The sequence below is a fragment of the Branchiostoma lanceolatum genome, chromosome 3 (assembly GCF_035083965.1).
Source record: "Branchiostoma lanceolatum isolate klBraLanc5 chromosome 3, klBraLanc5.hap2, whole genome shotgun sequence".
NCBI lineage: Eukaryota > Metazoa > Chordata > Leptocardii > Amphioxiformes > Branchiostomatidae > Branchiostoma > Branchiostoma lanceolatum.
The window spans coordinates 1054535-1081548 of NC_089724.1; the positions used below are offsets into that span (position 1 = coordinate 1054535).

At 46.7% G+C, this 27014-nt stretch overlaps 2 protein-coding genes across 4 annotated transcripts in view; one reads left to right on the top strand and one right to left on the bottom strand.

Moving 5' to 3' along the window:
- LOC136429628 (gamma-aminobutyric acid receptor subunit beta-3-like) overlaps positions 1 to 16941 on the top strand; it is a 40404-nt gene extending 23463 nt beyond the window's left edge. For 2 of the 3 annotated variants that reach the window (XM_066419543.1, XM_066419545.1), the window contains 6 exons: positions 10426 to 10646; positions 12772 to 12854; positions 13301 to 13438; positions 13885 to 14037; positions 14409 to 14635; positions 14870 to 16941. In XM_066419543.1, the coding sequence (XP_066275640.1) occupies positions 10426 to 10646; positions 12772 to 12854; positions 13301 to 13438; positions 13885 to 14037; positions 14409 to 14635; positions 14870 to 15226 (1179 nt within the window). In that variant the 3' untranslated portion in view covers positions 15227 to 16941. Of the gene's footprint in view, positions 1 to 125; positions 144 to 10425; positions 10647 to 12771; positions 12855 to 13300; positions 13439 to 13884; positions 14038 to 14408; positions 14636 to 14869 lie in introns of those variants that run through there. The other variant, XM_066419544.1, reaches the window with a different exon arrangement.
- Positions 16942 to 17720: 779 nt separating this feature from the next.
- LOC136429629 (uncharacterized) lies at positions 17721 to 25687 on the bottom strand. Its single transcript, XM_066419546.1, has 7 exons — positions 25299 to 25687; positions 22509 to 22696; positions 21798 to 21944; positions 20813 to 20971; positions 19287 to 19451; positions 18848 to 19042; positions 17721 to 18070 (listed from the first exon to the last, which is right to left on the bottom strand). Exons 1-7 carry the CDS (start codon positions 25370 to 25372, stop codon positions 17943 to 17945), a joined length of 1056 nt encoding a protein of 351 aa, XP_066275643.1. The 5' UTR covers positions 25373 to 25687; the 3' UTR covers positions 17721 to 17942.
- Between the last annotated feature and the right edge of the window lie 1327 nt (positions 25688 to 27014).

A 27014-nucleotide genomic window follows, 5' to 3' on the forward strand; every position in this document is an offset into this window, starting at 1 on the left:
GAAGTGAACATGGTGAGTAAAGATCAGATCTCAGAAGTGAACATGGGGAGTTAAGCTTAGATCTCAGAAGTGAACATGGTGAGTAAAGAATGATCTAAAAAGTGAATATGGTGAGTAAAGATCAGATCTCAGAAGTGAACATGGTGAGTAGAAATTATACCCCAGAGTTGAAAATGGTAAGTAGAGCTTTATTGTGGCCAGATCTCACAGGTCAACAAGGGAGTAAACATTGACGAGGGATATATAAACCTGGACTTGTATGTTTTTCGATATCCTGAGTGCCTTGTGCCTGAGTGAGAAAGTGCTGCTATTAACTTAAAGAGTTCCTCTAACGCCAGATAAAGCGAGAAGAGTCGTGTTAACGCAGTGAGTTAACTTAAGATGCACGGCACACACAAGGAATAGATAAACCGGATTTAACGCCTGACGATATTCCAGGGCCTTGTGCTTAATCAGTAAAGGCCTGCAATCAAGGCCGGGTTTAAAGAGCTGCTGTGACGTTAAATTGATTGAGAACACTCAAGCTTAACTTTGTGATAAACGGAGGGTTAACTTCGTTAGGAGGAGACAAACCTGAATTTGTTTACACTACGCCCCCCCCCCAGGACTTCTCTGGGACAAGCATAGTGGTCTTGTCCTCTTCTTTAAACGGGAACAACTGGTTATTTTTAGTACTTTGGAGTATGTCATTATTCTTCCAAAGACTGCAAAGAGGGCACAATTTACGGTCAAACGGACAGACTGATTTGCCAGAGCAGTTCACGGAGACGAACTAATAAACTTGAAAGCCGGGATGACTCACTATGAATAGTTCATCCACCTCATTTTGCTTCTTTTCAAGGCCTCGGAAGGGTTCATTGGAGACTGCCAGGGGGAAACAAAGTTGGTCTGATATTGGATTTGCAGTGATGTTATAACAAAGTAATATAGCCTATGCACCGTGTAAATTGTAACCTTGAAAACTTTAAATTGTACTGAAGACTTATCCATGTACTTTTGGGAAATGTCCATCGAGTGGGCTGCTTTGGAATGTTTAGATAGATGTAAATAGAACTAGTTAAACGGGTAAACTTTCATGTTTTGGTAGTAATAAATAGTGTTTGACAAAGAAATGTTGTATTGCATTGTATTGTATTGTATTGTAATGTTTTGGCATGCACTTTTGACAGACTATCGACATCCTATGTCTGCACGTGTCCTGACCATTCATATAAACCTGAATATGGCTACTAGAACAACCGAACATTCTATATATACGCACTTATTTGTATGCTCGAACGAAATGTCCATGAGGCTGTCATAAGTTGCGGAACTCCCCTCGGCCCCTTGCCCTGAGTAAGGTCAGTGTGTGGTGGTGGGCAATTTTAGGGTCAGGAGAAAAAACATTAATCATCTGCCTTTATGAAGGTGAGATAATGAAACGGAATGACGCCAATTTAGCTCGGCTATTCACAATTATATTGCTCTAAATATAAAGAATCATGTTAGGCTGCATTTTACCATCGCCAGTTCTTCATCAATCATCTATGGTTCCCGCCTCTGACCTGACCTCTGACCTGTCGTCTATTATACCGACAGTTGAGTGACAAGGTCGTAACAAGGTCAAGACCATTCGGGCAATATTCATAACCACCTCAAGGAACCGCCGGATATTAGTCAAGACTTTGACACCTTGCGGGTTTGAATGGCCCTATTGTCCTATTGTTGATGCTTGTCTGAAGTTTACAGACCGCCTTTATTGATTGTACGGAAGACTCTGACATGACGTATGGATATCGGATTCCCTGCAGGTCTCCTATTGGTCACGTCTGATGGAAGATAACAGACTTTCTGTTGATTATTTCAAAAGAGAACTCAGAGGAACTTTTGTGTATATTATTGTTCTGGACGTTAGTCAATCCTGCCAGTAACACATTATTATTGCAAAAGCCAAAACATACCACCAAGAGGTCATACGACTCCGTCATAGGAAATTTTGGCTGCACAGTAGGCGAGCCATATATAGATAAAGAGAACTAGAAAAAAAAATATAAAGAAATGGACATTATCAAAAATGTGTTCACATATTGGGGCTTTATTTATGCCCGGATGCCTAAAGTGTATGCGCTGTGAGCCGTTATTCTACAGGGTCATGCGCAGACTATACGTTACCACTGCAGACAAACACATCAACCGCAAATTAAGTGCAGGAACGATTACCGCCGGGCTTTAGCAGAATACGTTGCCTTCTTCCCCAGTTAGAAGTCTTCGCCATAAATCCAAATCATGTGGGGGAGTCTAAGTGAAGTTTATAGAGTAGCCGCGGTCAGTGTAGCCTGAAGGCCCGTTAGAATGAGACGCCGCCATGGCCGTGCCCTGATGGGGTCAGGTAATGAAACACTCTATCATGGTCGTTAACCACGTCTCCGTCCGCCTCGTGCAGAGCACAAACCCCGCCGGGGCTGCTGTAATGATTAGATACAAGATACAAGATGTGTTTTATTGGTTTATCGCAGTTCACATACACTGAATTAAAAACCAATGTACAGTAAGTTCCACTGCTGTCGACGTACATAAAATCTCGTGCGCATATAAAATCTTATACATAATACGCATAGTAGACAATATTGTTTCTTCAAAAAATCGGCAAATATGGCGCAGAAAAAGATACTAGTTACTGAACAGAGCATTCCCAAGGCAAACACACCGAGATTCAGCAACCATACTGGTTGAGCAATTTCGTGAGGTACGGAATCGGCGAGTTACTGAATCTCAGCGTATTTGCCCTAGGAATGTTCAGTTTGTGCCCATTACGAGTGCGTCTACCCGAGATTTCAGATCTTCTACAAGGCAACCAGTGTTCGAATTCGGAACCTAGCAGGGATCTGCCAAACTTCAAACACAGTCTCTCGCGCCTTTCAGACAGGGTGGTGAGACCCAGCTGAGTCAGTGCCTCCGCATATCCAGGGTAGGCTCTGCCGAGGATGATACGGCAGGCTCTTCTCTGAATTCTCTCCAGCTGGTCCCTTTGGCGATGTGTAAGTCCGGGATTCCAAATGGGGACAGCATATTCGAGGAGGGGTCTAATGTACCCTATATAGATGGTAAGTAGTTCTTCAGGTGAGAGGTTGAACTTTCTGAGTCGCTTGAGAATGAACAGTTTTCTTGCGGCTTGCGCTGACATGTAACTGACTTGCTCATTCCAACGTAGGTCTTTCTGAATGCGGAGACCAAGTATTTTTAAACAAGGCACAGCAGACAGAGTTGAGGAGTCGATTTGCAATGTAGGGAACGGTGGCGGGTTCCTGCAGAACGTAATGTGCATTGCTAGACACTTGGTACCATTCAAAAGCATGTGGTTTTTCCTTGTCCAAGAGTTTAGCTCGTCTAGGTCATTTTGCAGACAGGAGGGGACATGGAGCGTTCTTGTTTCCAGGAAGTTCATATCATCTACATATTTCAAAGCAAAACTGAGTGCGCCAGTTGCAGCATCATCTATCAGAACCAGGAAGAGGATTGGGCCAAGTAAAGTGCCTTGAGCTACTCCACATGTGAGCGTCTGCCAGTCGGAGAGTGATCCTCTGTACCTAACACGCTGTTTCCTTGCAGTAATGAAGTCGCAGACCCACGGTACTAGCTCTGGTCTCAGTCCCTTGTCTAGCAGCTTGGCTATCACAGTATTGTGATGGACTCGGTCAAAGGCCTTCGAGAAGTCCGTGGCCACGATGGTACTGATGGTTCCAGGGTTGTCCGCACCCTGGCATAGTCTGTCAACCAGACTTACGAGCGCGTGGACGGTAGAACGGCCTTTAAGGCTGCCGAACTGCCTTGTGTCGAAGTGAATGTCTTTCGAGATCCACTCGCAAGCAAAGAACTCAGCAATCTTTGCAAATTGGCAGGTTAGTGAGATTGGTATGAGCTGTTCAATGCTTGCTGGCTGAGATTTTGGAACGGGCACAACAATTGCCTCTTTCCACTGGTTGGGGACTGTGCCGGTGGCAAAGGAGGCATTGAGGATATGACAAAAAGGCGTACTGAGCTCACAGGCGAACTCCTTTAACAGCTTGAGAGGGATGTTATCAGGGCCAGGGGCTTTGTTGACCTTGACAGCCCGGAGACGTTGGTATACCTCCCAGACCTGGAGTGTGGGTAGCTGTTGAGGAGAAGGTAGGAAGGACGGCAGCAAGGAAGTGTCTAGCCGAGGGAGGGCATTGGACACCTCGGAAAACTTGTTGTTGATTGAATTAGCAGTACTAGTGTCGTCTGCTTCCATCCCAGGGATCACTATGGAACAGGTAGTTTTCCTCATATTTGCCATGTTCATTACTTCTTGGTGCCAGTGACGCGGATTTGCGGTCTTCAGTCTGCGAACCCGGTCTGCATAGTAGCTTTTCCTTGCGGTGGCCAGTGTTCGTTGAGTTAAGTTCCGGTAGAACTTCCAAACAAGTGGGCGTTGGCTGTGGAATGCCCTCTGCCTTAAGCTGATCAGGTGCTTTATGTGAGAGGTAATCCACGGTTTGTCAGTCTGGTGGGTTTTGAAGACTTTGGGCGGAAAGAAGGTGTCTTCAGCGCTTTCCAGCATCGCGTGGAATGCATTCGCCTTTGCAGGTACTCCTTCTGCTTCATACACCTCGGGCCAGTCATGGGACGTTATCCATTTACCAAACTCATGCATTTCAGATTCACCCATCCGTCGAACAATCTTCTTCGTGGGCTTGTTATCAGCGGATTTCACAACAGGGGTCCAAAGGACTGACGAGTGATCGCTGAGACCCACTGGCGGGAGGATAGTTGGGCGCTCGTAGATGTCTTTCATGTTTGTTATAATCAAGTCCAATACTGCATCCCCTCTTGTTTTGTTCTTGACCACTTGTGACAGGAGACCTCCGCTGCAGAGCTCCGAAATGTCCGTTCTGTTGAAGTCTCCAAGGAGAGCAAGGCCAATATCGGGGTGTTTTGCACGAAGGTCATCACAAACCGTTACGAGGTGGTTGATCAATAAGTCCTGGTGGGGTGAGTTAGGAGGTGAGTATATTCCACAGACAACGATGGCTGACAAAGGTCTTGGAAGACGGTGAGGTCTTGCCCAAACCCATACAACTTCAACATTGTCAGGTACTGAGTATTCCGTCAACTGCCTCGAAGGTATCTGTTCTTTGACATACACAGCTACCCCTCCTCCTCTTCTGTCTGTTCTGTGTCTTGAGTACAAGTTGAAGCCATCCAGTCCGATAGCGCACGGCGGGAGGGAGTTCGACATCCAAGTTTCTGAGACAACTCCGATGTCGACAGAGTGGTGTGACAGTGTGACATGAAACTCGTCGAGTTTGGCCGACCGGGGCTGCCGGATCCTGGCCATGATCGCACCCATCGGGCCAGGGCTGCTGGATCCTGGCCATGATCCTGGCTGGATCCTGGCCATGATAGGGCCCACCGGGGCTGCTGGATCCTGGCCATGATAGGGCCCACCGGGGCTGCTGGATCCTGGCCATGATAGGGCCCATCGGGGCTGCTGGATCCTGGCCATGATCGGGCCCATCGGGGCTGCTGGATCCTGGCCATGATCGGGCCCACCGGGGCTGCTGGATCCTGGCCATGATCGGGCCCATCGGGGCTGCTGGATCCTGGCCATGATCGGGCCCATCGGGGCTGCTGGATCCTGGCCATGATCGGGCCCACCGGGGCTGCTGGATCCTGGCCATGATCGGGCCCACCGGGGCTGCTGGATCCTGGCCATGATCGGGCCCACCGGGGCTGCTGGATCCTGGCCATGATCGGGCCCACCGGGGCTGCTGGATCCTGGCCATGATCGGGCCCAACGGGGCTGCTGGATCCTGGCCATGATCGGGCCCATCGGGGCTGCTGGATTCTGGCCATGATCGGGCCCAACAGAGCTGCTGGATCCTGGCCATGATCGGGCCCACCGGGGCTGCTGGATCCTGGCCATGATCGGGCCCACCGGGGCTGCTGGATCCTGGCTATGATCGCCCTCATGCAGTGTCCCTGGTGCTTTGTTAGGACGCCTTCAGGCTTGTACTTTCTACTAGACAGCGAACCCTGTGGGACCGCTAAGTGAACCAACTTGGTTTTGTGGGACCCTTGAATTTACAATAGGAACATGTTGTACGGTGCAAAACTATGATTTAAAGACAAAAAAGGCAATCCGTATAAAAACTCTCTTTGTCCGTACAATCAGTTGATCGATCTGTCTCCTCGGCGGTCGCAGTCTCAAGTTGAAAGTGAGTGTTACGATATGCATTGGCAGGAAAACAGGGCGCTATTCATTAAAGGTCTTTTTGGTGTGTTGTACTATCGCAAATTTCATCAGCTAACGAATGTTAAGAGCGCTATTCATATCACTACAATGTTACCCTGCATGTGGCTTGATGTCTTTGTGATCGTCTTTTAGATAGACATTCTGAATGAACACACAGGCAGGAGACAAACCCGGTAAATATAGGATCTCTGCAGTCTCAGCAGAAACACCCCTCCCAACCCTCATTGATAACTCCGGAGCTGTCGGCGCAAATTGGATCTGTAATGAACGTTTTAGACGACCTTGTGTCCGACAGACTTCAGCCTTTCATCAGGGCCCATCGTAAGCCGTGCGTCTTCTGAAGCACCGGGGGTAAAGTCAAACGATTACAGCTGGCTATAAAGGCGCGAAACCCAGAAGAAGTTTGGCAAGGTTTATGTAGTGTGAAAAGAGTCAGTACGTAGTTAGAAACATCTGTCAGACGTTTTTGCCGTTTTAAACGATTGCTGGTAACTTTGGTGGAACCGCCATCGGCAAGACGTCTTCAAGAGATGCACTTCCAACAGAAAACCATCAATCAGCGCCGGACCTGGACGGTTGGATCATTAAAAGGAGAAGGTCGATCGATCTCCTCCAACAAACTCCCCCCATCAGCACTATGGTTACAGGTGACGGTAAAGCCGGCTGGCTGGGCCGGGCCGTGTATGGTCTGTAATTATCCGTGACTCAACGGGAGAAATGTAGAGGATTAACGTTACTATTTCCTGTCCGAGACGATTCGGTGCAGTGTAGAGTTCATGACCTCGCCGCGGCTTCAAGTCAAAGTCAACGAGCGATTCATATGAGGCCAGAGGAGACACGATGTCGGCCAGCACGTCCTCGGACTCATTTAATATCTGAACGCACCTCTGTCAGCTTACAAACGGCTCACAAGCTATTGATCAGACCTCAGTAACAGTCACATCACCCGGTTACTCTCGACTAACAAGGAGCTAAATCCTCTGTAATGGTCGCTTCTGTCTTCATATAACCGGAGCACGAGCTGCATGATCTACTGTGGAAGAGTCACGAAATGGGAAAGACTGTAGTATGAGGCATCTACTAGATTAAAGGACAAGGCGAAGGAAACCCTTAAGGCACAACAGAAGTAATTGCTTGGTGCCCTTAAATCAGAAAGGGTAATTTGTATTCATACGTTGCAATGTCAAACTTGGTTAAGTTCAGTTGAGTTCAAATAGTTAAGATACAACCATCAACAAACTTTTGAAAATTTTCCTACTGGATCAACGTTAGAAAACAGGAGTCATTGATGTACTTGTCTCGACCGTCTGGTTACCTTAGCGACCGACAAGGTACAAAAGAAAACTGTACACCGCCAGGTGTATGCAGATTCCATAACCACCGAGTCAGTCTACGTGTCCTTTGTAAGGTCAGGATGTATCAGGGACCGGCCTTCATATCCGACAGAGCGAGAGGAGATACAATGGTCGACCCGGTCAAGGGCCATGGGTCAATAGTCATGGATCAAGGACCATTGGTCAATGGTTATGGGTCACCACCATGTCGAGGTTCATTGTCAAGGGTCATGGATCGTCACCATGTCAATGTTTATGGTCAATGGTTATGGATCATCATCTTATCAAATGTCTAAGGCAGATGGTAACCTTGGTTAATCTCTGGAACAAATATGCAGCAGGAGGTTATCAGGGTTGGACAATAAAGAGTGGTCTGGATATAAGTCATTTTTACGTGCCAGCAGTTGGTATCAAGGAAACGAACCCTGACTTAATGTTTTTTCGACCCATGTTGAATCTAGATTGATAAGAAAGGGGAAATTCTTAGTCATCTAGCTAGGACTTACGTATTCGTCACCACCAGATCATTCTCAATTCCTTAGTCGAACAGCAAATTCAGTAGGAAAATATAAACTCTATTCTGTACAAAATATATCATGAATTATTCTCAAAAAATACATCTAGAAGGGACCAAATACGCGGAAAAGGTAAAAAGACGACAGCTACATGGCTAATTGTACTTCAAAGCTTCCCGTTTACTGTGAATTTTTCCGCGGCGTAATGCGATCCTCCCATGGGCGAGGAGAACCATATTGGAGAAATACGCTGTGATTACCCGACGATAAGCACACGCGGAGACAAAGCCGTGAAATTACAAACTCTTTACGCTTCAGCTCGTCAGCAGATCCGCGGATCAATACTCTGTACAGCTAGTCACTTCACGTACAGCTTCCGTGCCGCCTCCGGCTCCGTACCGCTAGTCACCTCACAGTAGCTTTAAAGAACGGTTGCAGTCAGATATGCAAATACTAGATGCAACAGACCGTACGTTCGGCGTAATACAACCAGCTGCTGCCGCGCCGCGTGCCTGCGAAGCTGGTGTGTTACGCCTGAAGGCGGTTGTACCGGCTATATAGATACAGATACATACAGCCTCCGTACATCCTCCGTACAGCTAGTCACTTCACATACAGCCTCCGTACAGCTTCCGTACAGCATCCGTACAGCCTCTATAAGCCTCCGTACAGCATCTATACAACCTCCGTACAGCTAGTAACTTTACGTATAGCCTCTGAACTGTCAGGCTTTACATCTCAGATATTCCTACCTTCGGAACTACGTATACCTTACACGCATCTTAAAGTACCAGTGAATGAATTTCACGGTCAATTTTGGCTTTTTTTTGGAAATATTGATGTCATCTGTTGATTACTAAAATCTACTGCCTGCCTTTTGGTTGGAAAGCTAGCAAGGGTTCGTGACGTCACTGAAATACTTGTAACTCCCCCATAAGCTAGAATGTCTAGGAGTCCTTCCTGTGACGTCATGACCTATCTATAGGCAATTGATTTAAAGATTACAGGAAAGATCAAATTATTGCGTGAACAACAGATATAATGTTTTAATGTTTTGATTAAAATTCTACTGGCACATATAGAACGAACCTTCTAGTCTGTGGAATGTCAAGGCCAAAGATTTTCCTTAGGTGATGAATTTTACAACGATCCAAACAGGAAGTACATGATAGATGCATGGACAGCTATCACGATTCCAGATCCTGTAAACCTGATAATTCCGACCAAAGACGTGCCCTGTGTGGAAAAGAAATTGACGAATTTTGATGATATCTCAACTTCTTCAGCCTCAAGCCTTTTGCGCCGATCTGTATCTGTTTGTAACGGGTTGAATGAATGAATGAATAAATGAATGAATGAATGAATGGTTAGAGCACGCTGACTACGTAAGCACGCTGCTGAGGTGCCATACAGTTTGTATCTGCTGAACCTCGGTTTCCACAAATAAAATAAACTTTTTGCCGGTCAGTATCAGATTAGAGCGCGCCGAACGTGGAATTCTAACTACTTAGCAAACTCTACTTTAGGATCTCCGCTGGTGCCAAACATTCTGTATAGGCTACACTTTGGTTTTGAAAATGAAATCAACTTGGAAGAGACAGTTTGACTTCTATTTAAAACCTTTCACCTGTTTCTCGGATGAAATATGACTCGGTTTTTCGCCAGACTCAATCGATTTTTCTTTTGGCCTTGGCTTGTGGATCTACATTTCATTTTTTGTACTGTACGGCAACTGGTAATGTTGCGGATTTTACATCAAGATTATTAGACTACTACGGGAAACCTTATATGTATATACATGTATTAGCAAGTATGTGTTAACGTGGGATATGCCTGCATATTACACACATTTGCTGGAGAATACACCAATGAATTCTTACCGATAGATTTTCGAGCAATAATCTTAAAAGCGCATTCTAATCCCATACTACAGTCTTTCGTTAGGCTAACGAGTGTCATAGCATGGCTGTTTATAGAATTATGCTGCAGGCTATGCTATTCGTTTTCCCTTGTACATAGGGTGTGCAATGAAGTTTGTTGTTATTGTATGTTTTTTCAGGACTACGCCATCACGATAGTCCCGAGGCAGTCCTGGCAGGACCAAAGACTGATGCTGGTAATGAGGAGGATGTTGATGATGACGATAATGATAATTGATGATGATGGTGATGTATATATATGCATATTCCAGGACTACACCATCACTTTATTCCTGAGGCAGTACTTGCAGCTCTACTGATAATGATGACGATAATGATGATGATTCCGATGCTGATAATGATGATAATTATGATGATAATGGTGTGTGCCTCCTTTCCAGGACTACACCATCACGATATTCCTGAGGCAGTACTGGCAGGACCAAAGACTGGCGTTCTCGGGCACCAACAAGTCGCTGAGTCTGGACGGACGGTTGGCGGATAACCTGTGGGTCCCGGACACCTTCATCCCCAACGCCAAGGAGTCCTTCCTGCACAAGGTCACTGTGGACAACAGGCTGATACGGCTGTATCCGGACGGCAGGATCATATACGGACTGAGGTGAGTGATAAGGGATGTTGTACAACGGTCTGATACGACTGTATCCGGACGGCAGGACCATATACGGGCTTAGGTGAGTGATAAGGGATGTTGTACAACAATCTTAAACTGAAATACTCTGATCCTCTTCAGCTATTGGACGTAATCACTCTGATCACGTGCATTTTTTCCCGTGCAACGTAAGCTATAAGTGAACGTTTCTTGGAAGTCGGGGCCGTCCTTGATGATGTCCACATACGGTGTTTGGAATGTGTTTGTTCGGTAGGCTAAAGAAACAAGGATTGAATCAACGTTTCCCTTGGCAAACACATGTGTAAATCTGGCCCAAACACAAATATATGAATACCTATACTACAGTTATCAATGTTGAAAAATGAACAAATGTGATCTGCATGCCAGATCTCATCAGTGCAACAGTCCTGTGAACGGCAGGGTCACGTGAACTCCCGTCGGTCCCTGTGATGTGCACCTCTGAGATCCCGTGTCCCGTCTGTAGCTCGCGGGTCTGAGGAGACCGCCCGAGACTTGTCTAATTCTAACCCTATTAGCGCTTCTCCGTCCGGACCTTCCGTAATCCCTGCCGGGCTGCTAATGAAAAGCCTGAAGCGAAATCGATAGACGACGTTACGCCTCACTCCTCCGGGGAGCTGGAACTAATGCACCCAAGACGTTAGGGGCATCAGGAGTTGTCTTAAAGTGTGACATCGAAGGAAGAAGGAGATGCCCATTACATCCTCAATCTCCCTGGAGAGGTCATTACGTACAACTTACACAGAATTATACTAACTCCAGGTATACTTGCACGTACAACTTACACAGAGTTATACCAACTCACTAACGCCAGGTATACTTGCACGTACAACTTACACAGAGTTATACCAACTCACTAACTCCAGAGGTCCACTTGCATGAAGTCTGCAGGACAAAGAAAGGAAAAGTAAAACTCCCATAACCTTTGAGCCCGTAGTGGCAGTGGGTTGCTATCCACCTTGTCTAGGGCAGGGTACTGGAATGCGGAGTCCACCCCTCTCCTTACACTTCATTTGACCTCCCCAACCAAAGTCAGGTATCAATTTTACACGGATGGGGTGAGATAATTTGGGTAACGTTTTTCTAAGGACGAAACGTTTAGCCAGGAATGCCAGGAATAGAACCCTTGACCTCTCAATCCTGAGTTCGCTAGCCCAGCAGCCATTCGACGCCGCTCTAGAATCGCCAGCTCCTCGCTTTTCTTCTTTTAAACCACCTGCTGCTTCCTTCATGCTGGCCTTTATCCAACATTCCTCAGTACTCATACTCCACGTTCTGCCTAGTCATCAGTCGTTGAAGAAAGTAATTACAAGGCTGTTTCATTTGGCGTTGATTTCGTGAGCAGTCAGCGCAGATTTTTGACGGGATAGACGGCACCCATACTAACGACATCCTGTGACTAAAAGCGGGGTTATGGATCGAGCCAAGCCTGACTTGACTACCGCATTTCTAGGGTGATGTTAGGTTTCAGCGGGAATGAGAACAAAATTGATGGGACTGCTGATACCAGGTCACGAAAGAAAACAAGGACCTACAATGGCTACATGTGTGTGTGTAAGTACCCATTTTAGGGTGACATATTGGAAAAAGAAGACGGCCTTTTATTAATAAGCTTACATTGACCATGCCATTACGCTGTAAGATTTCGCAGTTTTGAAGGTGACGTGCTAGAAAAGGAAGGGGACTAGTACGCATTGTTGAAAAGTGATTTTACTTCGATCAAGTGAAATCTCAACAAAGACGTTCACGACGTGATGTCATTAGTAATTTTACATTGGCCATATCGCTGTAAGATCTCTACAGCATGCTGTATTCTCTGTAGACCTTCAGATGTTGTTTGCTCTTCTCGGTATCATGGCACAATTGTTTGCAACTACCAATTCTAAGGTGACGTGTTGAAAAAAGGAGGGAACAGTATTTCACTATAAAGAATTGATAAGCTAACATTGAACATGTCAGTCGCTGTAACATCTCAACACCATACAAAAGTATTTGCTGTGAGGAAACGGTAAGATTCTATTGGCATTCTTACGTTGGCCATGTCGCTGGAAAAAAAAAAAACTCTATAAACCGCCCGTTGTTGTTTGCTGCCCAGGATCACGGCGAAGGCGGAGTGCGACATGGATCTGCGGAAGTACCCGATGGACGAGCAGAACTGCACGCTGGAGTTCGAGAGCTGTGAGTCAATGGGACTGTTACATTCGTAGAGATGTTACATTCCTAAATGCGTCACATTCCTGACTATGTCAAATCCAAAATGTGTTATATTTCGAAATATGCCACATACCAAAATGTGTTCAATTCCCAAAAATGTCTCATTACAAAACGTTCCGTATACAACAATATTATTGTATTTCGTCGTCCTTTTTCCTGGTATCTATGCCCATTCCATCTTACTCTAGGAGCCAGCCAGGATTTCCCCCCTTCCCCTCAACATTCAGCCCCTCTTACTTAAATATAAGATACTCATTGGGGCTAAGTTGGATGTATTCGGCAGCCTGCATCGCTCATGGGCCAGTTGTAGGGAGGATTTTCTCGCTCACAATGTAGTTCTAGCTCATTCCTATATTTCCTATATAGAGATAATGCTTAATGTATCAATTCGACGATTTGGAATATTTCAGACGGGTACAACTTTGCGGACATGGTGTACCTGTGGCGGAGGGGGAAAGCCTCCATCTCCGGGTTAACCACCTTGAAGCTTCAGCAGTTCAACGTAGGCAGCTTCAACGTGCACAGCTCGTTCGCCCGCTACGAAACAGGTCAGTCTCCTCACAGTCATGCAACTCACGGCATAATGTGCTATATGCTAATACAAAAACCTGGTACGAAACTCATTGTAGTCTTACGATCTTCAGAAAAAGATTCTTAATACAGGATGATCTGATAGAACGGTCATGACAAATAGCAACAAATGAAACTAGCTTGCCAGACTGGCGGAGGACCGCAAATGGGGAAGAACCCTTTGTTAAACGTTGCACTGACCTAATAGCTACTACTACTGCTGCTGCTGCTGAATCTGATGATGATGATGCTGTTAACGATGATGATTATGTTGATAACGATGGTGATGATGTTGATAACGATGATGATGATGTTGATAACGATAATGAATGATGATGCTTATGGTGATGATGATGGTAGTTGTAATGATGATGGGAATGAGATGATGATTTTAAGTCTGTACTAACGTAGTTTTGCTATCCAGGTGATTTCCCGAAGATCGTCTTCAGTTTCCAGATCCAGCGGCAGGCGTTCTACTTCATCCTGCAGACGTACATCCCGTCCATCCTGCTGGTGGTCCTGTCCTGGGTCTCCTTCTGGATCAACCCGGATGCAGTACCGGCGAGAGTCGCATTGGGTCGGTTTTGTTTACTTCTAAGACGTTTCCATTTGAGACAACGTGCCTGGTGCTCTTTAGGTCTTATGGTTGATAGAATATTTGGATTCCTTAAAAAATGACTCGATGTGGACGAACTTTCCAACCAACAGGATATATGATAATAGGTTTTTCAACCTTCCTGGTTGACCTTTCTCCCACGTCATTGGTCATCAAGGTCACGTTTCCATGACAACTGGGTCATTCATACTGTAGAAGCCCAAAGATTCAGTGAGAAATAATCGTGTGTTGTGACAGTGTGTTGTGTATTCTAGGCATCACCAAAGTGCTTACGATGACCACCCTGATAAGTGTCATTTGTCTGACGCACCCCCGTTTTGTTTCTTTTTCAGGCATCACCACAGTGCTGACGATGACCACCCTGATAACCGGCGCGCGCCAGGCGCTGCCGAAGATCTCCTACATCAAGGCCATCGACGTGTACCTGGTCATCTGCTTCCTCTTCTCCTTCGCCGCGCTGCTGGAGTACGCTGTCGTAAACTTCCAGTCCTCACGAATTGCGGCAGCGATCAAGAGGGAAAAGGACAGAGAGGGTCTGCAGGAGGTCAAAGTCGACAAGGTAAACATCAATCTATATATCAATCAATCAATCAATTCAGTGTTCATTCGTCAATAGATTCAAGCCTGCATAACGATCGCTGCATTTCAACCTTCTCTTTACTGGGACAGAGATATTTCCTGATAAGATCACGAGTTAGTTGAAGAGGGTGCAACCGGAGGAAGATCTAATTAGTTGCTCTGGTAAGACTCCTGTTTGCTTGAAAGTTTTATGTTGATTTCTGTGACGTTTCAGGCGGGTAAGAGGTGGCGTTCTGCCGGGGACTCCGGCTGCAACCCGAAGGAGGTTGAGCCGCTCGGCAACGGCGGGAGCAACCTGCCCCTCACGGTCTGCAACCAGGTCAACGCCGACAAGGAGCTCGGGAAAGTTCGGCTGAACTCGGTAAACATCGACGACTGTCGGGAAAGATCGGAAGACGACGACCTGAAGAAGTCCACGAGTATTGGGGACCAGCTCGCGGTGGTGGTGCGGCGGTTCAGTGACGTCACGCGCATGGTGCAGGTCAGCACCATCGACAACTTCGCCAGATTCTTGTTCCCAGCCATGTTCTCGATCTTCAACATGGTCTACTTCCTGTACTACTGCATTTGAGCCAACCACAGCTTGGGAACGAGCATATGTAGGGCGTTTACCGTGGGTATAAAGTCCTGGCTCTCTTCGGGGCACTAGGAGCTCTTTACCGCCAGGGTGAACGTCGGCACCCGGTAGTAGCTTTACGGAATTAGAGTAAACTACCCATCCATTAAAAACCTATTGCCGGGTGCCATAGTTGCGCTGGGCGGCGAAGAGCCCTTTCAGTCCCGTAGAGACTCCGCCAAGTTTACGACAGGCTGGATAACAGGTTAGCATATGTAGAGTCTACTGCACATGCATTGATCATGAGGGCATCATAAGTTACGTTAACGGGCACATGCTTGGTCTTTGTTGTTGACTTTTTTTTCCATGGCCCGTTTCATCTTAAAACGTACAGGAGACTCAAGAGTTCATAAGTGATGGCCTTATTTTACTTTAAGCCGATAAAGATTGTATAGCTGAGTATTAATGTCGGTGATTCTAGCGGTAGAGATTGGAGACGCCGATCAGATCGCTAGAGATGTGTAAGGTTCATTTATTTATTCATACAGGGGGAAAATCACTCAGGTAACAAGCCTGTTTTCTTGGTTGGTCTCCCATTTATGAATCCTAAACTTAAAGTAGACCAATGTATCTATGAATTGGAGTTCAAAACATCTGATTGTCTTTTGAGCGAATTGCATTACATTTGAAGACTCAAATCTCCAACTCTACAGGGTAGACCTCACCCCTGACAGACACTTTAATCACTACGTATATATGATGTATGTGTGTTTCTACTTCGAAATGCACATAAGGCCTTAGCCTTTCAGCCTTCATATATCTAAGTGTAAAGTATCCTTCCATTTCTGATAATAGTGGAATACAATATCTATATGTAGACTATATCTAACATTTGTATGAAAATCATTTGAACCTACAAGTTGGTACTTGTTTCGTGTACTGTGTACATATATTTCAAACTAATTTCTATATATTAGAAGAATCTCGTGTTACCACGGCAATAGATACGACCTGACGTGTACTGTAACGTTTTAGGTGTCAACACTAGGGGTACGGATAGGATCAATTAGTCAACCCGATGTATAGGCGATAGACTAGCCGGATCATGCAAACGTGTTATGTCCCTTTTTGTAATTATAAGTATGAAAAATGTTGTTTACATCTGAACATATAAACTGTACATGTATTATTAAACGTTGTGAACCGTATATAATCAATGCGATCGTGTTAAGTCTCGGTACCCGGTGTGGTTGCCGTATATGGACTTCACTAACTTGACGGATGTAAACATGATGAAATAAGATACCCGACGGCCATCTTGCTGAAGTGCCTGGTAAAGTCGTATGTTGACGGGAATTGCATCATGGGACTGTGTTCAAAAGTAATTCTGACCTGTAGCTGACTCGGTAGAGAGTCCGGGTGGTGACACATGTCTTAAATTGATTTGAATTTGACTGTATATCGACGAGGTGAATTAGCGTACGTCAAACGGTTACAGCATGATTCAGGAAACTGCGGTACGATACCAATAACCCAAAGCCGGGTGTATAACCACGGTATGAGACCATTTACGTCACTGGTATAAGGCATATCATAGGGCTGTACTAAAACGGAAAGTGTGATAGAAATATATCTTATCTAACCGAAGGAATTGTTGTCGAAGGTGTACAGCAGGTGTTTGAGATGTATCTTGGTATATAAATACTAATTAAAAAGTTAACTAAAGGTAATGCATTGGTGACCTGACTTTCTTTTGTACTTACGAGTGTGTGCTCTTGGGCTGTAAATGCGTGTATGCCTGTGTTTGTGTAATATCTTATTTCGTTTAGACCATATAAAAGGGTTTGAATGTATATGTGTGACTTTTATGTGTTTGGTCATTTGTGTATGCGCTTGTCAGTACTGGCGCGTACACAGCAGTAATACTATTGTTAGACTTAAAAGTAATAAAAATCTAAGTCAAAGTCAAAATTATTGATCCATTCAGTTACGTTCACCACTGTATTCTTATTTATCTATTTACTGACTCCCTCGCTCCCTCACATACTCTTTCACTCTCAGTATCTCACTCACTCACTCACTAACTCATACTCACTTGCTCACTCATTCACCCGCCTACCCACCTAATCACTCACTCACTTTCTCTCATTTATTCATTTATTCAACCAATCAGTAAATCCTCTTGCAATCACTACAAGCTAAATTGCGTCATTGTTATTCAGAACAACGAAAAAAATCAAATCCCTAAAAAACAAAACAATGGTGCCGACGAATTCATTTTACTAATATCCAAGCAGATGTTTTTTGTGGAATTTCGTTCAGTTTGGTGACTGCCCGTTTTTTTTTCACACCCTTCAAACCCAACACAGCAGCCGTACTTTCCGAAAACGTTACAACATTCCAACCCAAACATCTGCTTGAAGATTATCATTTATTGTCTGTCAAAAAGTATTCATCTAATCGTCATTATTGGTAACAATGTGTTTGATATAACCAAACCTCCTTGATATAACTGCGATATAATAACATACGGTAATGTCTGACGAAAATGCTTCAAGCATTCCTTCAGATCTCATTAACTCTACAGAAATACATTTGTACAATGTCATTCAAAAATATTTTTAAGCAATACAATATCTATGTCCCCATACAAATATCTGTGCCCCTTGCGGTTTATGTCTGTAGTGCAAGATGCACGGACCTGTACACAAATCTTTGCGCTCCTTGCGGTTTATATCTGCAGTGCAGGATGCATGGACCTATACACGAATCTCTGTGAGTCGAAGCTCCAGATGTCAGGCCGCTCAACTCGGACTTTCTTTGGTTTCACCTTCTTTACCTTCGGCTTCAAACCAGAATCTGAAAAAAAAAATGCAATGGCTTGCGATTACTTATTACTGTAAATTCATTTACTTCACCGAGATCCTAGTAACTGAGGTTTTCTCGTAGTTTAAGGTTTGCGTTTAAAAGAATTCTGCAATTATGCACAATAGATACAGAAAACATTGCATCGTGCTCTTTCGTGGTGGGAAGTCACAGAGAGAATGGAACTACTGCGAACATGTCAAGATCTGCTGTATTCTACTACTCCCTCACAACTATTGTAGACTAGAACAAGGAATCGAATACTAATACCACCGGAAAACGAAATGTCTAGAGTTTGTCTGAGTTTTTTGTGACTTCTGTCAAATAGTATGCATTATTCTGCAAGCCGGGGAAACCACTTTGGACTTTGGAAACTACAACGCCAACCTTCCCATCCTGCCCATCTCCGGTAACACCATCTTCCGCCTAACATCCTGTGCCTCAATAATATTCAAACAACACAGAAAACAATGCCACTGTTTTACGAAGGTTAAATCTTACCTGCACTGTATAAGCCGGGCATCATGTGGTACTGCACGTAGTGTTAAACCTTACCTGCACTGTACAAGCCGGGCATCATGTGATACTGCACGCAGTGTTAAACCTTACCTGCACTGTACAAGCCGGGCATCATGTGATACTGCACGTAGTGTTAAACCTTACCTGCACTGTACATGCCGGTCATCATGTGATACTGCACACAGTGTTAAACCTTACCTGCACTGTACAAGCCGGGCATCATGTGGTACTGCACGTAGTGTTAAACCTTACCTGCACTGTACAAGCCGGGCATCATGTGGTACTGCACATAGTGCTGGAACTCCCGCGGGCAGGTGATACGCTTGTCCTCGGGGACCTTGTGCGGCCAAGGCGGCGTGCGTACGTCGGCCGGCGGGCGCCACGACTGGTTGTGCGGGTAGGGGACGTGCGTACGCGCTTTCTCCCGACGCTCCTTCTTTACGAATTCTGTGGGACAAATTAGAAAACAAAAGACTTAGATAAACAAACGAAAAACCGACAGCGGAGAAGACTGGTTCAAACAAAACAGGAAATGTTGATAGAAAACTAGAAGTTTCGAGAAAAGTATCGAGTTCAATAACGAAACAAAGAAGTGAAAACCAAACACAGAAAAAGGAATCGCACTGAAAAAGGCGGTCGTAATTACCTAGTTCAAACGAGAGAAGACTATTAGATTGAGTGTTAACCCTACCTGGTGTGGGGTACATGGCTTCGAACGGGATGAGCGGGTCCCCGTCCTTGTGCGGAATGTGGTGAGGCCAGGGCGGCGTGTAGACCTGCGCCGGCGGTCTCCAGGCACCGGAGTGCCGAGCTTCAACCAGCTTCATCCCGCCCTCGGAGCCCGGCAAGGAACGCCCTACGGACGGGAAGGTTTGGTTAGAGTGTGTGGTAGGGAATGTGGTGAGGCCAGGGCGGCGTGTAGACCTGGGCCGGCGGTCTCCAGGCTCCGGAGTGCCGAGCTTCAACTAGCTTCATCCCGCCCTCAGAGCCCGGCAAGGAACGCCCTACGGACGGGAAGGTTTGGTTAGACATTGTAGGGAATGTGGTGAGGCCAAGGCGGCGTGTAGACCTGCGCCGGCGGTCTCCAGGCTCCGGAGTGCCGAGCTTCTACCAGCTTCATCCCGCCCTCGGAGCCCGGCAAGGAACGCCCTACGGACGGGAAGGTTTGGTTAGAGTGTGTGGTAGGGAATGTGGTGAGGCCAAGGCGGCGTGTAGACCTGCGCCGGCGGTCTCCAGGCTCCGGAGTGCCGAGCTTCTACCAGCTTCATCCCGCCCTCGGAGCCCGGCAAGGAACGCCCTACGGACGGGAAGGTTTGGTTAGAGTGTGTGGTAGGGAATGTGGTGAGGCCAAGGCGGCGTGTAGACCTGCGCCGGCGGTCTCCAGGCTCCGGAGTGCCGAGCTTCAACCAGCTTCATCCCGCTCTCAGAGCCCGACAAGGAACGCCCTACGGACGGGAAGGTTTGGTTAGAGTGTGTGGTAGGGAATGTGGTGAGGCCAGGGCGGCGTGTAGACCTGCGCCGGCGGTCTCCAGGCTCCGGAGTGCCGAGCTTCTACCAGCTTCATCCCGCTCTCAGAGCCCGGCAAGGAACGCCCTGCGGACGGGAAGGTTTGGTTAGACATTGTAGGGAATGTGGTGAGGCCAAGGCGGCGTGTAGACCTGGGCCGGCGGTCTCCAGGCTCCAGAGTGCCGAGCTTCTACCAGCTTCATCCCGCCCTCGGAGCCCGACAAGGAACGCCCTGCGGACGGGAAGGTTTGGTTAGACATTGTAGGGAATGTGGTGAGGCCAGGGCGGCGTGTAGACCTGGGCCGGCGGTCTCCAGGCTCCGGAGTGCCGAGCTTCTACCAGCTTCATCCCGCCCTCAGAGCCCGGCAAGGAACGCCCTGGGGACGGGAAGGTTTGGTTAGGGTGTGTATTAAAATTTGCTCCCTCCAAAAAGAAATAAGATATTGTTTTGGGTGTGTCTGTATGTCTGTCCGTGCATCCGCATAGTTCTGGTCAGCATAACCTACGAACCTTTAAATGGATCGTAATGATATTTGGTATGTGGGTATCTATTGCAAAGACAAATCAAAGTTCAATGTCAATTTGGCGCTATCTGGCTGGTTTCCTTCGTACTGCAGCAGAACCTCAATTTAAAAAAAAAACCTTTATCCGTGTATCTATTTTTTAACTTGGTTTTAAAAAGTTCCAATGAGCATTCAAAGAATGCCTTACTCTGTTTGCTGACGTCATGCATCTTCTGCAGCGCGGCGTGCGCCAACTGTGGCAGCCTGATGACGTCATCAGCCTCGCCCTTCTTCTTCTCCCGCCGTTTCTTCTGCCGCTCCTCCTTCTCCTGCTGCCTCCGCTGCTGCTCCTTCTTACGCAGGTTCTCTGGGGAAGGAGGAGGTACATGTAATTTAAGCACGCTCCTTAAGAACTTTGTTTAGGGAGGGGCGCCTAGGGGCAAACTTTCGATTTAAACATAGCTGTTTCCAATGTTTTCTTGCTCAACCACACTAGTTTCCTACAGGTATAACATTATATGTATTTTAATGTAACTCTCATGATTCAATATTAATAAATTATGCTAATTTGATGACGTCATCGCTCAAAATCCAAGATGGCGGACAAAATCATTATTTTCGGTATAAACAGGCTTTTTTGCCTTTAAATTCGTCACAACCTGGAATTTTGTTAACCAGAAACATTCAGATTAATGTTTTTGTCTATTTTGACTGTTATTTGGGGTCATAAATGGGAAAAAAGTATTTTTAAAAATTTCAAAATGGCCGATCCAAGATGGCGGATCCCAGGGGGTCGCTAACAACACATGACGTCATCGCTCGACGTTATTTTGACGTCAAATTCGTCACCACTGACGTCAAATGTCTTGGCATACCTTTAAATCAATAATGCGCACTATTTTGTCTAAAGCGCTTAGATATTATGGGAATTCCGTATTTAGCCAATAAAATGACATCAATGACGTCATAATTACGTCATATTACGTCATAACGTCACCAAAATTACAGGAATTATAAAACTTCACGTGAACATCACTCCCTGCAAATTTGGTGATGATAGGGCATACCGTTCGGAAGTTATGATGGGGGGGTCGAAACCCCCCCCCCCCCGGTCCAGGAAGTCTCAAAAAAGCCCGGTCTAGATAGGGTTAAGTTAAGTATATAGGACGGCTGCTCATCTAGGGCATACTGACCTTGATAGAGCTCTGGTAACGTCTTGAAGTCTAATGAAGGATAAGACGTCTTCCTTTTCGGCTTTTTTGGAGACGGCGGTTTCTTCGGGACGTCTGGAAGTTCCGTCTTGGCGGGCTGGACGCCTCGGCCCTTGTACCCGGGGTCACCTGAAGGAAGGGGGAAGAAGGCTTTAGAGACGGCATTTTAGATCGATGGTTTAAAGAACTTCCGCTGCCATCTTGGTGGTGGCCGCCGCCATGTTGGTGGGTCAGCCGCCATGTTGGGTAAGGCCGCCATGTTAGTGGTGGCCGCCGCCATGTTTGAGGTCGCCGCGCCATGTTGGTGGTGGCCACCGCCATGTTGGTGGGTCAGCCGCCATGTTGGGTAGGGCCGCCATGTTAGTGGTGGCCGCCGCCATGTTTGAGGTCGCCGCGCCATGTTGGTGGTGACAATTGCCATGTTGGTGGGTCAGCCGCCATGTTGTTGGGGTCCGCCGCCATGTTGGTGGGTCTGCCGCCATGTTGGTGGCTGTCACCGCAATATTGGTGGTGGCCACCGCCATATTGGTAGGGTCCGCTGCTATGTCCCCTAACCGACTATCCCTGACCCTAACCACTTACTCTGACCCCGAACTCTAACCCTAACTGTGATCTCTAACCCTATCCATTCCCTTGACCCCAAACTCTGATCCTTAACCCTAAACCTGACCCATAACCCTGATGCTGACCCACCTGTGAACTTCCTGCCGAACTTGTTGAGCGAGTTCCTGATGGCCAGCTCCTTCTCGTACGACGGGCGGAGCTTCCGGAAGTCCGCCTGCTGCATGAACGGTGCATCCTGGGGCGGGCCTGCCGGGAGCACCTGCACTTCGTACTTACTCCGCCGGAGGTCGCCCTTAGCCTGGGGTTGGTCGGGTGGGCTGTAGGAAACGTGAAAGAGATGATTGACGTTTACCATAATAGCGATAAATAGAATTGCCCTTTATGATGTGTAATATGGCCACGTCATCAAGTCACTCCTAGCATGGCGTTGAATGGCCGACTGACTAGGCTAGCGGACAAGAGATCAAGGGGTCAACGTTTGGATTTCTATCATTCCTGGAGAAAGGCACTTTACAAGACTTTCCTCACACCGCCCAGGTGTAAAAATGGGTACCTGACTTCGGTTGGGGAGGTAAATGGCGGTGAAAGGAGAAGGTAGTGGACTGGACTCCCCTTCCAGGACCGAGTCCTAGACACAGTAAATCAAAAACCCACTGCTCCTACCGCCTCAAAAAGGCTATGGGAATAGCTACATTGAGTCTCATGTTTTTATAGTACTGCTTTGCAATCAATACACATGAGAGGAGGAACATGTAACGTTGACCGTAAACAAAGTCACGGGTGTTGTCAACACGCCTCCCCGGTCACGCCTGCCACGCGCCACGCTCGGGTTTCTGATGTCACAATAGTGGCTATTTCCAAATAGCAACTATTCCAAATGTAACAAAGAAGCAACTAAAAACTAACAAAGTCTGGAAGTAAGCCCGTGTTTCTACATGTCCTATAGTTGTTCTATGCGTGTTCTACGTGTCAGCAGCAGCCAAGTTAGGCGCACCCTTACTCCTTTAGTCCATCGTGCCTGGTGTTTTTCTGTCCGACAAATACGGATTGAATGTATCACAAGACCCGATGCCTATAGCTACGAATACATGACAAAGTGGAGAGCCCGACAAAAACGCCTAAAACATGTCAAAAAACAGCCGGAACCACTCCTCTGCTGGGAAAGTATACACACTTTCAAAGCTGGGAATGTGGAGGCTCGAAAAAAATAACCGTCAGGATGGTGCCCATGGTATCGTCTATTTGCAACAGTTAAAAACATGTTGGGAGGGGGGGGGGACATGGCAGTCGCTAGCTCTAGTAGAAGCGCCCTCACCCTGCCTGAAAATTACCGATAATTCAGCACGACAAGATTAATACAAAAGGCTATCTCCCAACGCCTGGCTGCCAACAGTTTAAGAGTGGGAGGGCAGGAGGGTGGGCACAAGGTACCCTTCACAGGCGACACCCCTCTGGTAGTCCTGGACCGTGGTGCCGAAACACCCTCATACCCGACACTGGTACAAGCAGCACCGACGCCCTCACCTGGCCAGCCCGTAGTCGACGCGCCTCACGCCGAGCAAGAACCCGTCCAGAAACGACCACTGGAACACCTCCCCCAGATCCATGCCTCCGCTAAGGCGAGGCGTCGTTTCTTTAAGAGGTTTGTCCGGTCGCGTTGCTAGCCAGACTCCCGGGTTTGTTATCATAGAAGCCTCTCCGTGTTTTGTACACGTTTGTTATCATAGAAGCCTCTCCATGTTTTGTACACGTTTGTTTTTATAGAAGCCTGTCATGTTTTGTACACTTCGGTGTTTGCGCGACTTTGTCAACACGGCGGCCCTCAGTTCGCTGTTACCGGAAGTCCGCGGAGTTGGGTCGCGGCCAGGTCAGCCAGAGGCCGGTGGGAAGGCCCCTGTCACGTCACACATTCAATGAGCTTCGGCCGTGTATGATAAACGCCAGAAGGTGGCAAGATTTTGGACAAAATAGCCTGAAAAGCTACCCAATTATATTTGACGTAGCTCGGAGCCCCACAAGTGCACCTAAAAACCCTTAGAGATGCAGCCACAGACGTGTAGCCACGTGGCCACGTTTTTAACAATATCTTATATTAAACGTCTGTTTTTATTTTCATTTTATACTTAGATGGAGGCAATCGACAAACAGCACATTATAAGCCCACAAACGTCGTCTGAGGAAGCTAGCGTAGCGGTCAGCGTACTTGTATTAAAAGAAGTGTAAGCTTCGGATTAAGGGTCTGTGCATTGTTCACCTATTTTTACTCCTTTGTCGCTCGAATAAAACGTGTTATTGTAACCCTTTTAGCGTACTCTGTGACCCCTTTGGAAAAATAATAGCATTTTGCCAACCGGTTAACGCCACAAGAAAATCTGAAACCTAACCGCAAGTCCCTGTCCCGTTCAGTTAATGTTAGTCGCTAGCGTGGTCTTATGTTGTTCTGGTGGCTCACTGTCATGGACAATCTTGTACCTCAATTCTCTCATTTATACAGTCAGCCTAGTGGATCTGGTAGAGACTGCTGATGGGGCATCTTAATTCTGTCTGCCAAGGATTTTAATGAAATCCATATGATTCACATTTAAGAAAATTGCGTCCTCAGGAAATAAGGATTGGTAGAATAATTAAGCCTTTGCCGCTAAAGAAGCGATCCAGGTCTCTGTGTCAGGCTGGATAAAAATTCTAAAAGGGAACCATGCAGCTCCAGATATGTTTTACTGAGGTATGACTGCGGTGTGAAAGATGTCGGTTAGCTGAGAATGAATCCATTCGACTTTATACTTTTTATACTAAAAGTATCAATACAAGTCATAACATTACAGGACAATTCCTTAAGTCACATTAACGGTATTGTCTATACAAATTCAGCTGGAAAAATAAGACGTCTAATCAAGTAGATAATAAGACGCTGATTCTTACCTCGTGGCGTCTTTAGGTGGCACGTAGAAGAAGTCTCCGAGAAACGTGCGATTAAACTTGGTGTTGGGATACATCGCTGGGAGGCTCGATAATTTCCTGTAGCAAAGTCTCACTCAGATCTCCACCTGATGGTTGTTGTGCAAATATTTCTCCGGATTCGAGAGTTTTAAGATGCCGGATAGGAAATGGAGGTCCGCCGAAGGAGTCAACTGCAGGGTGCAGCTCTACAGCCTTCGCTCGACGCTTCCGACGAGAGGAAACGGTTCTCCGGGGAAACTTGTGCCGTTGCTTGTGTGTAAACACGGCGGGTCCTACATGGCGGGCACAAGTGGAGAACAACTGCACTCCTACAGACAGCCGCTTATGTCCGCTGTAAAACCAGCACTACGCGCGCTACCCAGCAGTTTTTATATACAAATGTGAGTAGTTAAATCCTGAGCACAACTGCTGTGAGACCGAGCAAGGTTGAGAGGTTGTTGATATGAAAACAAACGGTATAGACCGTGGTTGTGTTCTTCTGATTACAACACAAACAAAGGCGCCTCGGAGCTGATAATACCGGACAAACGTTACGTTAGTAAGACACACCCATGACGAGGTGTGAGGTTCCCGCCGGGGATTGTGCCGTCAAGAAAGGGCGCGAAACTCGAGCCGGCCCGGAGGTATGCCTGTCGCTGGCGGCGATTGGTCCAACCGCGGGAGCGTCACGTCACCATGGAGATGGCGTCAGGTCCCCATGGGTACGCCGGTGCCCTGGTACAGCGTTTTTTATACCTGCGCCCATGCGTGTCTACCGGGAAGCATTTAAGGGTCAGGTTGTTGATATGATAATGCGGGTGGCTGACTGGTTAACGACCCAGCTTCTGGACCAGATGGTTAGGAGTTCTTATCCCGGGCTATTGCCGCTCAACCTAGTTTCTTCTTAAAGGATCACAGCTCTTAGGACGGGTGGGGCGTCAAGCTTAAGCCATACTCTATTGTGCACTAACGTTGTATCTGTCAACAAGTGTTGGTACATATGACCCGCATACATTCCACCTGTTCATAACGCGTGTCCTACATATGTATCACTATAGGAAGATGATAGCTTCATGACAGGTTGCCCTGAATAGAGATGCCCGCCCGCACTTCAGATGTGTTTGTAAGGGACGCTTGAAGTGACAGAAGTCTAAATGGACCTTTCTTATGAGCATCCAAGCTAGCCTGATTTCCAAACTTCTAGGAGCGCCGGGGTTGGATTTATGAGGTGGTTATAGTAAATACAACGGTGCAATGGCCTAATGGGTAAAGTGTTCACCTTGCATACAGTAGGTCGTGAGTTCGAACCGTCCGGGTCATACCAAAGACTCTAAAATGGTACATACTGCTTTCTCTGCTTAGCACTCAGCATTTGGGCAAGAGTATGGCAGTTAAACACACACAACTACCAGTGGACTAGCCCCTGCTGTGACTTGCACAACGTTGTGTGGCCCAAGGGCTTTGGAACCGGAGATGGGCGCCGCCTTATGCACCTTCGGTGCGGGAAGGACTTTTTTTAAACTATAGCAAATGACCCGGCGTTATAAACCATATATACCGAGGGAAAGGCGGGTCATTAACCCATAAGTAAAAAAGGATATCTTGTAACATTAAACACTAATGGGTGTTTATTGTATAAAATAATACATCTCAGTTCCAAAGGTGTGACAGTACTGCAGTCTTCCTTTCTGTTTTATA